General features: G+C 42.1%; 1 protein-coding gene across 1 annotated transcript in view; it reads right to left on the bottom strand.

The window, feature by feature from the left end:
- LOC306771468 (uncharacterized protein) overlaps positions 1 to 17,268 on the bottom strand; it is a gene marked incomplete at its 5' end in the record, with an annotated part of 90,445 nt that overhangs the window by 66,079 nt on the left and 7,098 nt on the right. The window contains one exon of the mRNA XM_079260634.1: positions 6,499 to 6,675. Coding sequence (XP_079116760.1) covers positions 6,499 to 6,675 — 177 coding nt within the window. The remainder of the gene's footprint in view (positions 1 to 6,498; positions 6,676 to 17,268) is intronic.

Raw genomic sequence — 17,268 nt, 5'->3', positions numbered from 1 at the left:
GGCTTGATTTGGTTCGTTTTCAAGGGGCTGTCCGTCACTTGATGCAATACCACCAGAAACCACAGGGGCAGTGTTGAGTTGTATAACAGACACAATCAGAAAAAGAACCAAACCAGAGAAGAAGAAGAGGAAGAAAATGACACAGAAGAAGTTAAAGAGAACAGCAAAGAAATCTCCATAGTATCTTCTTCTTCGTCTAGTGCTTTTAGACAGTTCCTAGCAATGCTTTACCGCTACCAGCTGGTGTCAAAACGTGCACATGGACTCTTAACTCTGCACTCAGCACTGCCTACATGTGGATGAACTGACTTTAAACAAATATTACAATGTTAAACACCATAGACTGTATAAAAAGAAATGGATGGAGCTTCCGTGACGCCACCCATAGGTTTCTAAATTGAAGCTCGGTGGGCGGTTCCTATCATCGCCATCTTGGCAGGGGCATGCGTGTCGTCTTGCCAGGAAAATACAAATATGGGCAAAGAGGTGGAGCTGAGAGGCGCGCTGTGAGCGTCATGGTGGATGACTGACATCGCGAAAACTCCGAACTGCCTGTAGCTAAGAGCTAACCAAGCTAACCCAGACATAACGGGAGCTAACCAGCTAACGGAGGTAAGTGGGCTAAAGCTAAGTCACGTTGTTAACCGGCTAAAAACCGTGGTTGTTCTACGTTCTTGAAGCGGGAGATCGGGTACATGTCAATGAAAAGAATATGCCCATAAATATGCCGAATTTCAAGATTAAATTGCTTTTAAACGGACAAGTTAGAAAAAAATTCACTCCCCAGACAGTTGTCATGAAGGTAAACCTGACCTATTAAACCTAAAATGGATTTTTGAACCAGGCTGTAAACATGTTCATTTCTGCTGTGAAGTTGGTCTTTTTAACATGGGAGTCTATGGGGATTCGCTCTGCTTTGCAGCCCCTCGTGGGTGAAGCGGGAACTGCAGTTATATGCACTTCCGCCTAGGCTTCACTTTTAACCACCGGAGGTTGCCGCTTGTTAAACATACATTTAATGGAAACATGAGGATGGTGATGTGGGACCATGTTTGAAATGGGCGTCTCCATTTATATACGCAAAGGGGCTAATAGGTCTGTATGCACATTTCTCATATATAAACAAGTACATCCATGTCTCACATGCATCCTTTGAGTTGCAGTGTTGTAAGATGAAACATCCGCCAGAGGCGAGTCTAGAGTTCACCTCTGAGCTCAAATGGCAGTCTCAATGAGAAACACGGTGAAGTCGTATTACTGTACGTTCTCAGAGATATATTCAACACATCGTTGCAGTAGACAGCGGGTGTCTGTGCATCCCTAAAATACATCCCATCTTCTTCTTCTGTGATTCTTTTGCTTGTCAAACATGAGCCACAGACCACTGTGCTATGGTTACCAGTGGTACTGCTCTGTTTGTGTCATCTGGGTTTGCACCTCCAAGTTCTCTGAAAATGGAATGAAATATGCACAATTTTCTTTTACATTGACAACAATGTCAAGCCTCTCTACATTCCCACTGGTACCATGTCCACCTCAACACTTAGGAAACGTATGAAGAAATGCACCAAGATGTAGTGTTTGATTTATTGGCAGCTTTCTTATCAACCATAGTGACAAAATACCATTTGAGTGGCTCAGTTCCTCTGCTGTAGTGTGAGGCTTTTTTAGACCAGGAAGCTACTTGAGTGAGTTAAGCATCTGCTGAGCTGAATATTGCTTTAGTAAAACAGCTCTGCTATTTATCACAACTGAGCAGTTTATTTCTAAAGTGACAAATTGGATATTTCTTTATGTTCAGGATCAGAAGTCTCCAAGTTTCTGAAGTTGTTTATAAGTGACGATGCCTTATCTGGTCATGCGCCTCGTCACTTTTCAATCCTCTGTTGACAGCCTTGCTTTGAGTTTTGATCCCAAAACCCTGAATGTTTCCTAAAACTGAACTTCTATTGCACAGCATAATGTCGGTGATGGCGTCACCACCATATAGTCGGCGTAGTTCTGTGAAGGTTTGACGCTTGACCTTGTTAAATTAATTTGTGGAATTCCTCAGAGGTCGATTATTGGACCTCTTCCAGACTTCATGTGCCCTCCTGCTTGCAGTGCTGTTGCGTGGAACTACTTCCTTAGAGTTGGTCAGTTTGTGATTACATGTTTCCAGATTTATGGAGCTTCTCACTGAATTTGTGCAGTAACAGTGGAAGAGAAACTACAACACCACACAAAAGTCCAACAGCACATTTCATGGGCTGCAGCTGCCGTTGCTGTACAATGATAAACCCTCTTAGGGATTCCTTGGTTTGTAAATTTGGACTGCCAACTTGGTTCTTAGTCTGGATTCTATCCTGTTCTCCCAGCCATCCACGTGAACTTAACATACGGATCCTGGCTCTGATACCTGTTCAGGCTGCTGTTGTAGGCTCATTACTGCTGCATCGTATATGATAAACCAGGTTCCTCACAACACATCTCTACATACATATCAAGAATCACCTTCCAGCCAGCGATGGCAGCATAATTTCTTTATCAGTCTTTGTGCATCTGACAACGTTATTAAATCTTTTCCGTCCCTCTGATGTCAGTGCTTTGAGAGTGCATCACACAACCATAATCCCTCTAGTTTGGGAATGGCTGATGTTCAGGATGCAGAAGATGGATAGAAAGCTCCATCTCTGTAATTGATGTTGTGAGTTAATGAAGCTTAAAAGACGGATTCCTGTGGAGGACATCCAGGAATGCAAACAGTCCTTTTTCATGCTTTATGGAAAATTTGGATTTCTAAGTGATTTCCATTGAACCAAAGTGCTACAGAAGTAAAGACCCCAGAGCTAATAAAAGAAAACTTATTCGGTACAAAGAATTTTGTTATAAACCAAAAGAACTTTATTCTGTCATGATAGTGTTGACCTAACAGGGCAGAAGTGCATCAAGGCTGATTAACAAGCAGGAATTTGTCATCATACACCACATGAAAGATGTAAGGTGTCCCACCCCCACAAGTTTCAGCAGATGACGGGTATAATGATGAATGAGATAAATTTCCTCTGGAAAACTGGAAGACTTCCTAACAGGCCACAGCAGCGCTAAACAGCTCTGACAAGAAGTCACATTTCTCCTCTCAGTCCAACCAGGCGGGTTCCCCAATATGAGTTGTACTGGCTGATCTGGTCCCTCCACAGATTAACACCATTATGTATGGTTGGCTAATCTAAGCAGTGATGAAAAGGCATGGTGGAAGCCAGCGCACAGCTGGAGATTCCCAGAAAAAAGTTATGTCTTTTGCAAAAGAGTAATAAATACCAAGGAAGGTAAGGATATAACACTGCTGCCGTTCGTGTGTGGTTTGGAAAGGAAACTGTGTTTTGTTGTAATTTCAGTGAGAAAAAAACAGTTTCCAGCATCAATGGATTGATCAACTGTTGCTGAATGAAAAAGATCGCAGACAAAGACGAGCAGTGACTCCGTTTCACATCCAGACAGCACTAAAACACGATGAGAATCCGATCCAACTCCTCCAGATGCTTTATGATGTGTTAAATCGCAATCGTCTGCAAAGCAACTCAGCTTCAGTAATGAGTGAATCTCGTGGGCCTGGAAGGTGTTTTCCATAAACACTGGAAACAGCCGCGTCGTTCCACACTCCCACTAAATCTGCTGCATCCCAGAGCTTCTCTCACACACTCGAACGGATAAACATGATAGTTTATGATAAAGTAATTTACAACATCAGCACTTTTTGTCTAATAAAGTCCACTTTTTATGCAATATAGAACTTTCCTTTCCTTCAAACTGTAGTCATCCTTACCCCAAATGGGACAAATGACCGTATTTGATCATTTCCTTGGACAAACTAAATGTTTCTTCTTACCAGTCCATGAAATCATAGAACCAGACTCATTTCTCCACAATAATTATCAAAGATCGGGTGACATCTCAACTACTTCATTGAGCAAAAAATTTATTCATTATCCATACAGTGAAATCCAAGAAGGGTCACGGGGAAGGTGGAGTCTATCCTAGCAGTCTTTGGGCAAAAGGCAGGGTACACCCTGGACTGCTTACCAGTCCATTGCAGAGCCACACAACCACTCACACCTATGGGCAATTTAGAGTAACCATTAACCAAACATGCATGTCTTTGGACAGTGGGAGAAAGCCAGAGTACATGGAAAGACCCATGCATACATGGGAAGAACATGCCAATACCACACAGAAAGGCCACTGACCAAGCCTCCACTAGCCAAGGATTGAACCAGGGACCTTTTTGCTGGGAGGCCACAGTGCTAACCACTATGCCACCATGCAACCCTGTTTGGTGCACCCCTGTACATAAAATTATAAAACAAAAAGTACCGACCGCTAACTTCTGTATAACTTCTGTTATTTTTAAGACAAAAATATATACACACACACACACACACACACACACATATATATATATATATATATCGATGACACCTTCATTCTTGGTATCAGAGATCCAACAAGCTTCTAGAAATGTTCCTCAGAGATTTCCTCCATGTTGACATGAAGCATCACACAGTTGCTGCACATCATGATGAGAATCTCCCGTTCCACCACGTCCCAAAGCTGCTCTGTTGGACTGAGATCTGGTGACTGTGGAGGCCGTTGGAGGACAGTGAACTCATCATCATGATGAAGAAAGCAGCTGGAGATGATGTGAGCTTTGTGACATGGTGCATCATCCTGCTGGAAGTTTCCATCAGAAGATGCTCCACTGTGCTCATAAAGGGATGGACATGGTCAGCAGCAGGACTCAGGTAGGCTGTGCTGGTTAAACCATGTCATGCTGGTACTAAGGGGACCAAAGTGGGACAAGAAAACCTCCCCCCACCATCACACCAGCAGCAGCCTGAAGCCTTGATCCTGACGGCAGGATGGATCCATGTTGTCATGATGTTTCCAGCAGATTCTGATCCTACCATGTGAATGTGGAGCTGAACTGGAGACTCATCAGACCAGCAACGTTTCTCCATCTTCTATTGTCCAGTTCTGGTGAGTCTGTGTGAATTGTAGCCTCAGTTTCCTGTTCTTACTGACAGGAGGGAACCTGCTGTGGTCTTCTGCTGCTGGAGACCATCTGCTTCCAGGCTGGACGTGTTGTGTGTTCAGACATGATGTTCTGCAGATCTTGGTTGGAACCAGTTCATACTGGACTTCCTGTTGCCTTCACATCATCTCCAACCAGTCTGTCCATTAACTTAAATCACTGTCTGTGAACAAAGTTCATCCTGAAATCCACACCTGCAGGTTCAAGCTCCATCATATGTGAAGAAGATCCAGAAACACGCCGTCTTCTCTGGACCAAAGCTCCTTAAAAATGTTCTGAGTGGAAACCTGGATGAAGATGTGGAATAGTTTGTGGACAGCATGGACGGCGTGTCCTGCAGACTAAAGAGGAGAGGGAGCATCCAGCTTGTTATCAGCCTGCATCTCTGATGGGATGGGGTTGCATTAGTGCCGATGGCGTGGGCAGCTTCCACATCTGGGAAGCTCCATCAATGCTGAAACATCTGCTCCCATCCAGACAACGTCTCTTTCAGGGAAGACCTTGCAGGTTCCACCATGCTGGACCACATCCTGCATCATCACAGCAGCATGGTGGAACAGGAGAACTGGTCTGCTGCAGTCCAGACCTTCAGACCCTTTAAAGCAGCTAGAATCCTGCATCAGACAACATTCCTCTCCTAAAGCTCTGTATTGACTTCGTTATTAAAAGAAGAGGAGATGCTACACAATGCTTAACATCACCATGGAACTGCGTTTTACAGATGTGTTGCTGCGTCTGATTCACAATCAGCTCATATTATCCATGAAATGACTAAATATCTCAGTTTCAACATCTGATATGTTGTTTATGCTCTATTAGAAATAAAATATGGCATGATTAGATTTGTAAATTATTCCTTTTTACTTTTATTTGCATTTTACAAATCAGCATCCCAGCCTGGTTTGGATTGGTAAATAATCACATATTTTGGTCATCAAACAGAATATAATAAAATTGTCTGAATAATTTTAAACTGGAACTTGCAGTAAAACTTCCTCCCTCTGGAAAGCAATATGCCACTCATACAGACCTTCCCACAGTAAAACAGTCATACATTAACCCTGCAGCCAGGAAACTGCATGGTGCCTCGCAGCACGGTGAGGGAAAACAGTCACGACTTGCTCGGTTGGTAAAATGATGGAAAATGGTCAACAGAGAAAAACCTCCCAGCATTAAAACAAGCTGAGACGCCGCTCCTGCCACGGAGGCTGCGTCTTCATCGATGCTAAGGTATCATTATCCACTTATTTTCCTCCTCACAGCATCTGTGTAATGACCAGGTTCAGGATCCCTTATCAAGCAGAAACTCAGATTTTAGCACAAACAAAATGAGTTCTTAAAGTTTCCCATTTTTTTAATCTTTTTTTAAATAAAGGGGGAAAAGAGTTTTTGGAGAAGCATGAAAAAGGCAGATGCAGCAGACTTACAGCTCGGTATTTAGCGACCACCTCATTGTTTTCCTTGGTGAGCTGGCCGTTCTGCTGCTCCAGCTCGCGGACCCTGGACAGCAGCCGCTCACTCTGCTCCATGGCTTTCTTCAGCTCCTCTCTCTCCCTCATCCCTGCCTCCTCTGTGTGAGCGCAAGGCAGCGACAGAGATCTGACCTGCAGCAGCGCTCACACACATGCACAGATTCACACACACACACGTCTGACTCTCTGACTGAGTCTCTCCCACTTTTCCTCACTGCCCCCCCCCCATCTCTCTCTCCATCCATTCAGACTCACTTTGCTCTTAAAAACAATTGTAATGTGTTGGTGTATCCATCATTTACATGATTTGTTAGTTTCAGGCTTTGAAAATGAAATATTTATGTTTAGGAAGGTAAAACAATTTGACAAAATACATGAACCCTTCACAACTAAACACTTATTTTTTTATTTGTCTATTTTATTCTTTTAATGTGACCAGTTTATTTTATTTATTTTTTTTTAGCTTTTATTCACTTGAATCCATGATTTATTCATGTGTATTATTATTTATTTATTGTGTTTTTATTCATTTAATATTTAATTGTTGTTCCTTTGTGTCTATTTCTTTTTTCCTGTATTTATTTTGTTTTTCATTAAATGCAAAGGAAAAAAAATCTGGTTACATTTTTTTTTTTGTTTTTTGAGTATATATATATTTTTTTTTATTAATTAATTGCTTGTTTCCTGACTTTATAAAACCACAGAACAAAAACTGCTTTAAAAAATAAGCCTGTCAGAGTGAAATTAGGTGTTATTTGTTCACAATAGCCCTGCGATGGACTGATAAGCAGTCCAGGGTGTATCTATATATATATATATATGTGTGTGTGTGTGTGTGTGTGTGTATATTTTTGTCTTAAAAATAACAGAAGTTATACAGAAGTTAGCGGTCGGTACTTTTTGTTTTATAATTTTATGTACAGGGGTGCACCAAACAGGGTTGCATGGTGGCATAGTGGTTAGCACTGTGGCCTCCCAGCAAAAAGGTCCCTGGTTCAATCCTTGGCTAGTGGAGGCTTGGTCAGTGGCCTTTCTGTGTGGTATTGGCATGTTCTTCCCATGTATGCATGGGTCTTTCCATGTACTCTGGCTTTCTCCCACTGTCCAAAGACATGCATGTTTGGTTAATGGTTACTCTAAATTGCCCATAGGTGTGAGTGGTTGTGTGGCTCTGCAATGGACTGGTAAGCTGTCCAGGGTGTACCCTGCCTTTTGCCCAAAGACTGCTAGGATAGACTCCACCTTCCCCGTGACCCTTCTTGGATTTCACTGTATGGATAATGAATAAATGTTTTGCTCAATGAAGTATTTGGGATGTCACCCGATCTTTGATAATTATTGTGGAGAAATGAGTCTGGTTCTATGATTTCATGGACTGGTAAGAAGAAACATTTAGTTTGTCCAAGGAAATGATCAAATACGGTCATTTGTCCCATTTGGGGTAAGGATGACTACAGTTTGAAGGAAAGGAAATTTCTATATTGCATAAAAAGTGGACTTTATTAGACAAAAAGTGCTGATGTTGTAAATTACTTTATCATAAACTATCATGTTTATCCGTTCGAGTGTGTGAGAGAAGCTCTGGGATGCAGCAGATTTAGTGGGAGTGTGGAACGACGCGGCTGTTTCCAGTGTTTATGGAAAACACCTTCCAGGCCCACGAGATTCACTCATTACTGAAGCTGAGCTGCTTTGCAGACGATTGCGATTTAACACATCATAAAGCATCTGGAGGAGTTGGATCGGATTCTCATCGTGTTTTAGTGCTGTCTGGATGTGAAACGGAGTCACTGCTCGTCTTTGTCTGCAATCTTTTTCATTCAGCAACAGTTGATCAATCCATTGATGCTGGAAACTGTTTTTTTCTCACTGAAATTACAACAAAACACAGTTTCCTTTCCAAACCACACACGAACGGCAGCAGTGTTATATCCTTACCTTCCTTGGTATTTATTACTCTTTTGCAAAAGACATAACTTTTTTCTGGGAATCTCCAGCTGTGCGCTGGCTTCCACCATGTCTTTTCATCACTGCTTAGATTAGCCAACCATACATAATGGTGTTAATCTGTGGAGGGACCAGATTTATCTATTTAAACCGTTTATGGAACAATTTGATGTTTCAGTTCTCCACTTGATTTCCAAGAATTTGTTGATGTAAATTTACAGCAATAATGAGCTTTAAACATTGAAACGACAGATACACAAACACACATTCACTGACATTCACACTTATACCAGCTTGATAAATCTAACTACAGCTACAGTTATGTTTTTATGTAATTGTTGCTGTGGTTGTGTACGTTTCTTTTCCTACAGGTGCTCTTGATGATTGTCTGCTTTGCTTTCTCACCGAGGACACATCTGTTGGGTTTTGTACATGTGTTGCTGTTGGTTGTCTGTTTTTTTCTATTTTAGTTTAGGTTGTGCAGATGTTCTTGTTTTCAACATTTATTATAATTGTCACCCTTTTCTTCTCTTCATTCTTACTTTTTGTTCACTTTGAAAGTTCAACATTAATATGTAATTCAGCAACATGTCAATTAAAAGTAAAGTATAATACTTAAAGTACCGCATAGCTTTAAAAACTTAATACTCAGACTTGTGTACATTCCTGGAGCTGTCGTCGCTCTGCAGAGGATGAGAAACCACGCTTTACAACTTTTTTCTGTCCCGGTGCATCACTCCACTTTATGCTTGACGCAGAATGGTAAATGGACTTACTTATTTAGCACTCTCTTTACACTGCACGTCACATTCAGCCATTCACACTCGCATCCCAAAAGGCCCATCAGGAGGCAATGCAGGGTTCGGTGTCTTGCCCAAGGACACATAAGGTCCATTTATTCTTGTTATGGAAGACAGATATGCACAGTTAGGCAGTTTTATCCGTCTCCTTTGTCAGTTAAACGTGTAATTTGGTCAGTTTTTAAGGGGCTTAGATATATATGCCACTTGATGCTGAAAATGAAGCAATACCGCCAGAAATCACAAGCAGTGCTGAGTTGTATAGCTGACACACAAGCAGCGAAAGAAGAAGAGGAAGAGGAAGAAGATGATGCAGAAGCTGGCAAATAAAAAGCACCTATTGGAGAAGATATCAAGTAGAATTTCAAGAAACTTTGTGGTTTCATTATTTTACTTCTTCTACTGTTTTTGGATGGTAGTAAACTGCCATTAGTGGTGCATTACTGCTCCCAACGTGGAAATGAACTCTGAATGCAGCACTGCCCACTAGTGGATGAAAAAAAAGTGCATGAAAGTATGACGGCGGTGACATATGACAACATTTGAAGTTGACGTTTCAGTGTATGAGCATAAATGGGCCTTAAAGTAATATTTTGCTCTATGGAACTGCAGAACATGCCAGCAACTGGATATCAACACACTGACTATTCTAAAGATGCATAACATAACTTTTTTTAACCTTAAATTCTAGACTTGTTTGATGACACAGTGACATCTATCATGTGCATTTCTACAGCCGGTGCTACCCAGCAGCAGCCCTAGGCTGAGATACCGACACTATGCAACTTTTACAAACATGATGCAACATGACATTTTGCTTCACGGTATAATAAGAAACTGGCTGTTTTGAATATGCAATGTTGCTGATTCAGCAAAGAAACACAAAAATATTAAAAGAGAGAAAGAGACAAAACAAGAGTCATCATAAGATTGTCTTCTGCTGCCTGGCGAGAGCTAACAGATCAGGTAGGATGCAAGGTGGATGCCGAATTAGCTGTCGGTAGGGGGGCGGGGTCTGATGTGAAAATGGCAAAAGTTCTATAGTGTGTCTTTAATCGACCACCATGACTGAGTCAAAGAAATGCAAAACTACATTATCGGAGGAAAGCAGGAAACAAGAGAGAAAAGGGAACAGTGCAAGAGATAATCCATTAATTCATGCAGTTTCTTAACTGCTTGGTCCAATTAGGGGTTGTGGGAAAGCTGCAGGGTATACCCAGCAATCATCGGGTGAGAGGCTGGGTACACCCTGGACAGGTCGCCAGTCCATCACGGGTGCAAGATATGAGTAAAAATCAGACTGACTTTTACTTGTTGAAAAGTGCTCAGAGAAGAGACAGGAAGAGGATGGATGAATTATTGGTGCGCCCCAGTGAAGAAATCCAGCAGTGCAGCTTTAACTATCAACGAGAGGCTCATACACTAAACAAACATATAAATGCAAAACTTTTCTGTCTATACACAGACATAGCCGAACATTGCTGTGTCTACAAGCGTGCACAGGAAGTACATCCCAGCCCTAACAGTAGCATCATTATCACGACATCATGACCTCTGATAGGCTGTCGTGATCATGTGACACAGAAAGAACACAGTGTAACTGGGCTTCACCCATTGTTTTATTGTCTAAAACTCTCAAAAGTGAAAACAAATGGCATGTTTTATATCGCCAGGGCTACCTAGATATTATCAAAAGAAAAAAAAATTGATATTTTGACCGGCAAATATCAAAGTATCAACTCTAGAGTATCGATACACCCATCCTTAGTTTTGTTTTAATTTCCCCAATCACTTATCACCAGTTTAGGTTTTCTCTGTGGTTAAACTCTCTCATCAAGGCCATTAAAGCAAACAGTCTGACTGAGACCAATCACTACATGGTACGGAGGTCGAAGGTCAACTCAGAGTTCAGCCAGAAGCCAAGATGCTGCTGGTATGTTGGCGGCACTTTAGTTTAAAGTCTGACTCATTCTCTCATCATCAGCATGTCAGCCGTCCACCAAACCTCACTGAACCGAGTGTGAACTCTGTCGACCCCTCACAGGTCTCCACTGGAGCTCAATCCACCGTGTTATCCCATAAAAACAGCAGAAAAGGCTTTCTTTCATCTCTACATTGATCACATCATTCTACAGAAATATTACCAGATTTTTCCATCTCTTACACCAGAAATCCACAACAGCCTAGTATGGCTTAATGGTATTCCACTCTGTATGTTTATTATAAATCTACGATGGATCACATCTCGAGAAAGAAAGACTGACTGAAGGAGTGAAACTAAACTTTGTATTAGGAAGTAAAAACGATTAAACAAAAATTTGAGCCAAATCAGTAACATTATATCAAAAAGTTTATAATATTCAAAGCTACTCATATACATATTAGTTCATTGTTTTGGCTAATAGGGAGGGAAATAGTCAACGTTTGCCCAGTAGATGACCAGAACAGGCAGATTTTAATCATGACTTAACCATGTGACTTAAATATGTTGGTGTCGTAATTGGATCATGTAGGTAGCAGCTCAATCCAATTAGCATAGCATGTTTTTGGTATGTAAGTTACTAACTTATAAACATCTATAGCTACCAATTTGTTATAATTAGTAATTGGAGGCATAAGAAGCAAGAAAATACAATGTTTCTATGGAGACAAGCTGTGTGTGCTGCTCAGTTTACTGTTAGCAACAGATGCTAGCTGCTACTCACATAGGTGACTCATCTAACCCTCTACAGCTCAACCTTTAAAAAACTTGGGAGAGAATTCTAATTTTACAAAGTTTGTTTGCTTTTTTTTTTTTTTTTTTGGTCTTTTTAACAAAATTAACATTCATTCATTCATTCATTACCATGTAATATGTAAATAATTCTTGTATATGATCTTCTGCTTCAGGACCTGTATGTGTCAGATTTGATTCGTTTGGCTTTACAGTCCAGAAAGGTTCATAAAATGATCTGACAGTAAAAAAAACCAAAAAAAAAACTTGCTTTTTTTGGCCATGCATACACACATTCATGTCACTCTACAATCACACACCCTGAATCTGTGTGTGTGTGTGTATGTGTGTGTGTGCTCTGCTGTATGGTGATTTCTGGCAAAAAAAATCATATTTATCAGTTGAAACATCAACAGAGTGATACCAGAACAAAACCAGTTGATTGTGACAAGTGTGGCCACTTCAACAGGTCCGTTTCACTAGTACCGGGTCGGACCCTTGTTTACTTCAGAGGTCCTTTAAGCCCAATTTCAATGAAGTTGGGACGTTGTTCATTCATTCAATCATTCATTTTCTGAACCGCTTAATCCAATTCAGGGTCGCGGGGAAGCTGGAGCCTATCCCAGCAGTCTTTGGGCAAAAGGCAGGGCCCACCCTGGACAGCTTCCAGTCCATCGCAGGGCCACACAGAGACAAACAACCACTCACTCCTATGAGCAATTTAGAGTAACCAAGTATTCTGACATGCATGTCTTTGGATGGTGGGAGGAAGCCGGAGTACCCGGAGAGAACCCACACATACACGAGGAGAACATGCAAACTCCACACAGAAAGGCCACTGACCAAACCAAGGATCAAACCAGCAACCTTCTTGCCGTGAGTCCACAGTGCTAACCACCGTGCCACCATGCAACCCTGTTGGGACTTTGTGTAAAATGTAAATAAAAACACAAAAGAAAAACTTACAAATCCTCTTTAACCTGTCTCAGTCCCAGCTTTTCTGAAACCAATTTAAAATGAGTTTTGAATTTTTCTAAAAAAAAAACAAAACAAAACAAAGTTTGTTAGTTTTAACTATCTTGTTTTTGTAGTGTATTAAACTGAATAATTACAAAGCATGAGTAAATCATTTTATTCTCTTTTATTTTACATTGTACACAACGTCCCAACGCCACTGGAATTGGGTTTGTACCTCTCTAAGCTGTTCAGATACATTTTAAGTGGTACTTTCAAAGCCTGAACGTGATATCCCATCTGCACAACAGCATGAAGCTACTTTCAAGCCAAAACGTCCTTTATACCCCATCCACTCCCAACAAGACCTTACAAGAGCTTTTGGCATGACATTCAAAGTGGGAAAACAAAAAAAAAAAGAAAAGAAATAGTTCTGGAAAACTAGTTGAGCTTATTTTCCACAGGCAGATTAGAAGAAGGGTTTAAAAGGGAAAGCAGCCTCGCAGACATGCAAAATACACAAAGAAAAACCTGTTGCAGCTTGAGCCCTGATCTCTGGAAAAGAGCTGTCATTAGCTCCACTTTCTGAGCTGCCATGCTTATCTCTGCAAACCCAGCTGCTTGTCAGCGGGGAAATTAGACGGGGAAACGTGCTCTCATGTTTCTAAAGTGTGCGCCAGTAATTGCCTTGTTGTCCAAATATGATTTAAGACATGGGTGTCATGAGCATTAGCCAGCTGACACACTTGAACTTCCCTTTTCCTCGCAGTCAGTTTGAACACACGTCAGCCTGTCAGTGCAGGATTTACCATCGCACTCGGCATCAATCTGCTTGCTAATGCCAGAACATAAAGAGAAACACCAGAGGAAGATGAATACGACACATCAATGGTTCACCTTTAGCGTGATCACAAGGCTCAGTCTCTAAAGCCGCTGCTCTGCCTGACAATACTCGCTGTCTTTATATCCCTGATGAATGCTGGGTACACTTGTTTTGACTTGAAGCTCAGAGGTGTTCCTGCAATTCCAGTAAAACAAACTTACAAGCTGTCCACCTGACTAACAGCACTGGAGGAAAACTCTTTCCAGTCACTCATTTCTCACATTTTTAAACATTTTTTTCCAATTCCTGACATAGCCAGTGATCCGTGATGCCTTGTTTAGTTTTAGTTAGTGTTTAACGGCTATTTATCATTCACATCCACCCAGAAGCTACTGTTTGCAGCCTGCACATGATCCCAGTTGCATTTGTCTGAGATGAGAAATGGAATAAGCCAAATTATTTTAGAAAAGAAGAGATGAAAACGTAATTCAGACACCAGGAATCTGTGTGAGGATTTGCACAAGGAAAATGTACTCAGATTCAAACATTTCTGTCCAAAGCAGAGCCGCTGTGCAGAAAGAACTCGTCTCACAACTTGGAGCGAAAGAAGTCACAAGGTGACAGATTTCCCATCTGGTTTAGTGTACGATCCAGCTGGGAGTGCAGAATACACAGGATTTAGTTTCACTGACCAGAGAAAAAGTGGAAACTTGATGTTTTGGTTCATTCTGTTTTTTGCTTCAGCATAAAGCAATAAATCTATACACTGATTTTTTTATTATTCCAGTTTTTTTTTTCTATTGATCAACAAACACTAAGGAATATTACTGAAGAACTGAATTTAATCAAACTGATGCATCCCCCCACCGGTCACTTGATCAGGTCCATTGTCTATTACCAGTTTGGACGCATTTTTCCTGCAAAACTTCCTTCATTCCTGGTGTCAGAGATCCAACAAGCTGTTGGAAACATTCCTCAGAGATTTCCTCCATGTTGACATGAAGCATCACACAGTTGCTGCACATCATGATGAGAATCTCCCGTTCCACCACATCCCAAAGCTGCTCTGCTGGACTGAGATCTGGTGACTGTGGAGGCCGTTGGAGGACAGTGAACTCATCATCATGATGAAGAAAGCAGCTGGAGATGATGTGAGCTTTGTGACATGGTGCATCATCCTGCTGGAAGTTTCCATCAGAAGATGCTCCACTGTGCTCAGAAAGGGATGGACATGGTCAGCAGCAGGACTCAGGTAGGCTGTGCTGGTTAAACCATGTCATGCTGGGACTAAGGGGACCAAAGTGGGACAAGAAAACCTCCCCCCACCATCACACCAGCAGCAGCCTGAAGCCTTGATCCTGACGGCAGGATGGATCCATGTTGTCATGATGTTTCCAGCAGATTCTGATCCTACCATGTGAATGTGGAGCTGAACTGGAGACTCATCAGACCAGCAACGTTTCTCCATCTTCTATTGTCCAGTTCTGGTGAGTCTGTGTGAATTGTAGCCTCAGTTTCCTGTTCTTACTGACAGGAGGGAACCCGCTGTGGTCTTCTGCTGCTGGAGACCATCTGCTTCCAGGCTGGACGTGTTGTGTGTTCAGACATGATGTTCTGCAGATCTTGGTTGCTTATTCCTCTTTACTTGAGGGGTTCCTGAGTCCAGTCCCCAGGATCTACTATCCTGCAAGTTTTAGAGCAGTGAAATCACTGTTAAAACTCAATCTACTAGGACAAGAGGAGAACCGCCCCCCACAATAAAAAAGTATTCTCATGCCACGTTGCCAAATCAGTAACATTTAGCTTTTTAGCAAGGAATTGTTATTCTAAACATTGCACGGAGTAATGGCATTCCTATGCAACAGCAAATGTAATACAATAACGCCTCCAGAATGTGAGAGTTTCTTTTCAATATATACACGGAGCAGCTCCTTGGTGGAGTTCAGTGCAGCTGAAATTTGCCAAAACTGGCAACAGGGTCAGTTCGGGCTGTTAGGACAGCAAAGTTTCTGCAAGCAGCCTGCAGCTCTTGTTTGTGGAGAGAACTGCACCGTTGAGGATCATTATGACTTGTTTAAACAGCAGTTTCAGAAAGCCAGCGGCTGCTTCACGAGCCGCCAGTCAAGAGTCAGTGAGCCGCATGCGATGAGGAACACTGTTGTAGAGGCTTCTCTTCATAACACACCAGATTCAAATGGCTGAATTCCTTCATGTCACTCAGCTCTGCAGAGACCGAGTAAAGAACCATCCGTTCTTGCTGGAGAAGAGATGGAGTAAACCCTGCAGGGTAGTCAGGATCTCCAGGTCCGGATTTGGGCACCCATGCTCTGCTTGTAGGGGTGTCCCTTTTCTGTCGTGTCATGAGTCGTTTTTACGGTTTACGAACACATGACCTACCTGGTGCGCTGAGTTGGAAAACTTGTTGAAACAGCTGCTGTTACTGTCACGGGGCAGGCTGAACGGTTCTGGTCTTCAGGAGCCGACCCACCAGCTGGATTTAGTTTTGGGTATCTCTCTTCTATCCCACACGTGTACCCCCCCACCCCCCCGACTTCTTCCTTTTCCTTACCGTTGTTCTCTGCTTCCAAGCAGAAGTGTTTGTATTGTCTGCAAACTGCTCCCAGATGAATGGACCGCATGGTGAAGCTTCTGGCCTCTGGCTGAACCGTAGATCCAGGTCATGGAGGAAGGACCAGTCAGCCTTTGATCACCCAAGCACCTCACAGTTCACCCACGCTGATGTGGTCAGCTGACTCTGGGCCAGGGACTTTCATACCAGCTCATAAATCATATCAATGATGCGACGGTTGTCATGTAATTACAGCAGAGAGATAACTGTTGATATTATGAAGTGGAGTCTGAAAGCACAGGGTTTGCTGTCTTCACTGCCAGTTATCATTCGCCTGTTTGGGCTGATTGAAATAATGAAGCTGGTTGGATCGCAGCTCAGGAGGATTAAAGGGAGCATTAGCTGTAGTTACACTGTAATAGCAGAAAAAAACATGGTATTATCTGGAGATGAACCTGATTCCACCCCATCCTGCTGGAAAAGCACAAAGAGGCAGAAAGAATTCCTTTAGACCCTGATGACCTGCATGTGGCATCATCAAAGATGGAAACCGTACGGCGTTTCATGGCTCTCCCAGTGGATCCAGCTGTTAATGTGAGTCCTGCAGGTGTGTGCAGGTGAGGAGATACAAAGCGAGATGGCAACAACACGTCAGGTTGGTATTTATCTGCTGAAGGGGTCAACATGGCCGACATAATACAGTTACATATTATCAGTTATAGATGTCGTACTGATTTATATTGAAGTGTGACATTACGCCACTGGTGATGTAACTATTATTCAGCTCAGCTCCATCAAGCAACTCCAAACGAGGGATGGACGATACTAACCTTCTTCTTGTCGATATGATACCATTAGTTTGTGGTACTGTTTCAATAATATTACCAATACTGATATCCATACTACTTGTCGGTGAAGG

The sequence above is a fragment of the Telmatherina bonti genome (genome assembly GCF_933228915.1).
Source record: "Telmatherina bonti genome assembly, chromosome: 21".
Taxonomy (NCBI): domain Eukaryota; kingdom Metazoa; phylum Chordata; class Actinopteri; order Atheriniformes; family Telmatherinidae; genus Telmatherina; species Telmatherina bonti.
Note: the sequence above shows the minus strand (reverse complement) of the source record. Positions and strands in the feature narration are given on the sequence as shown.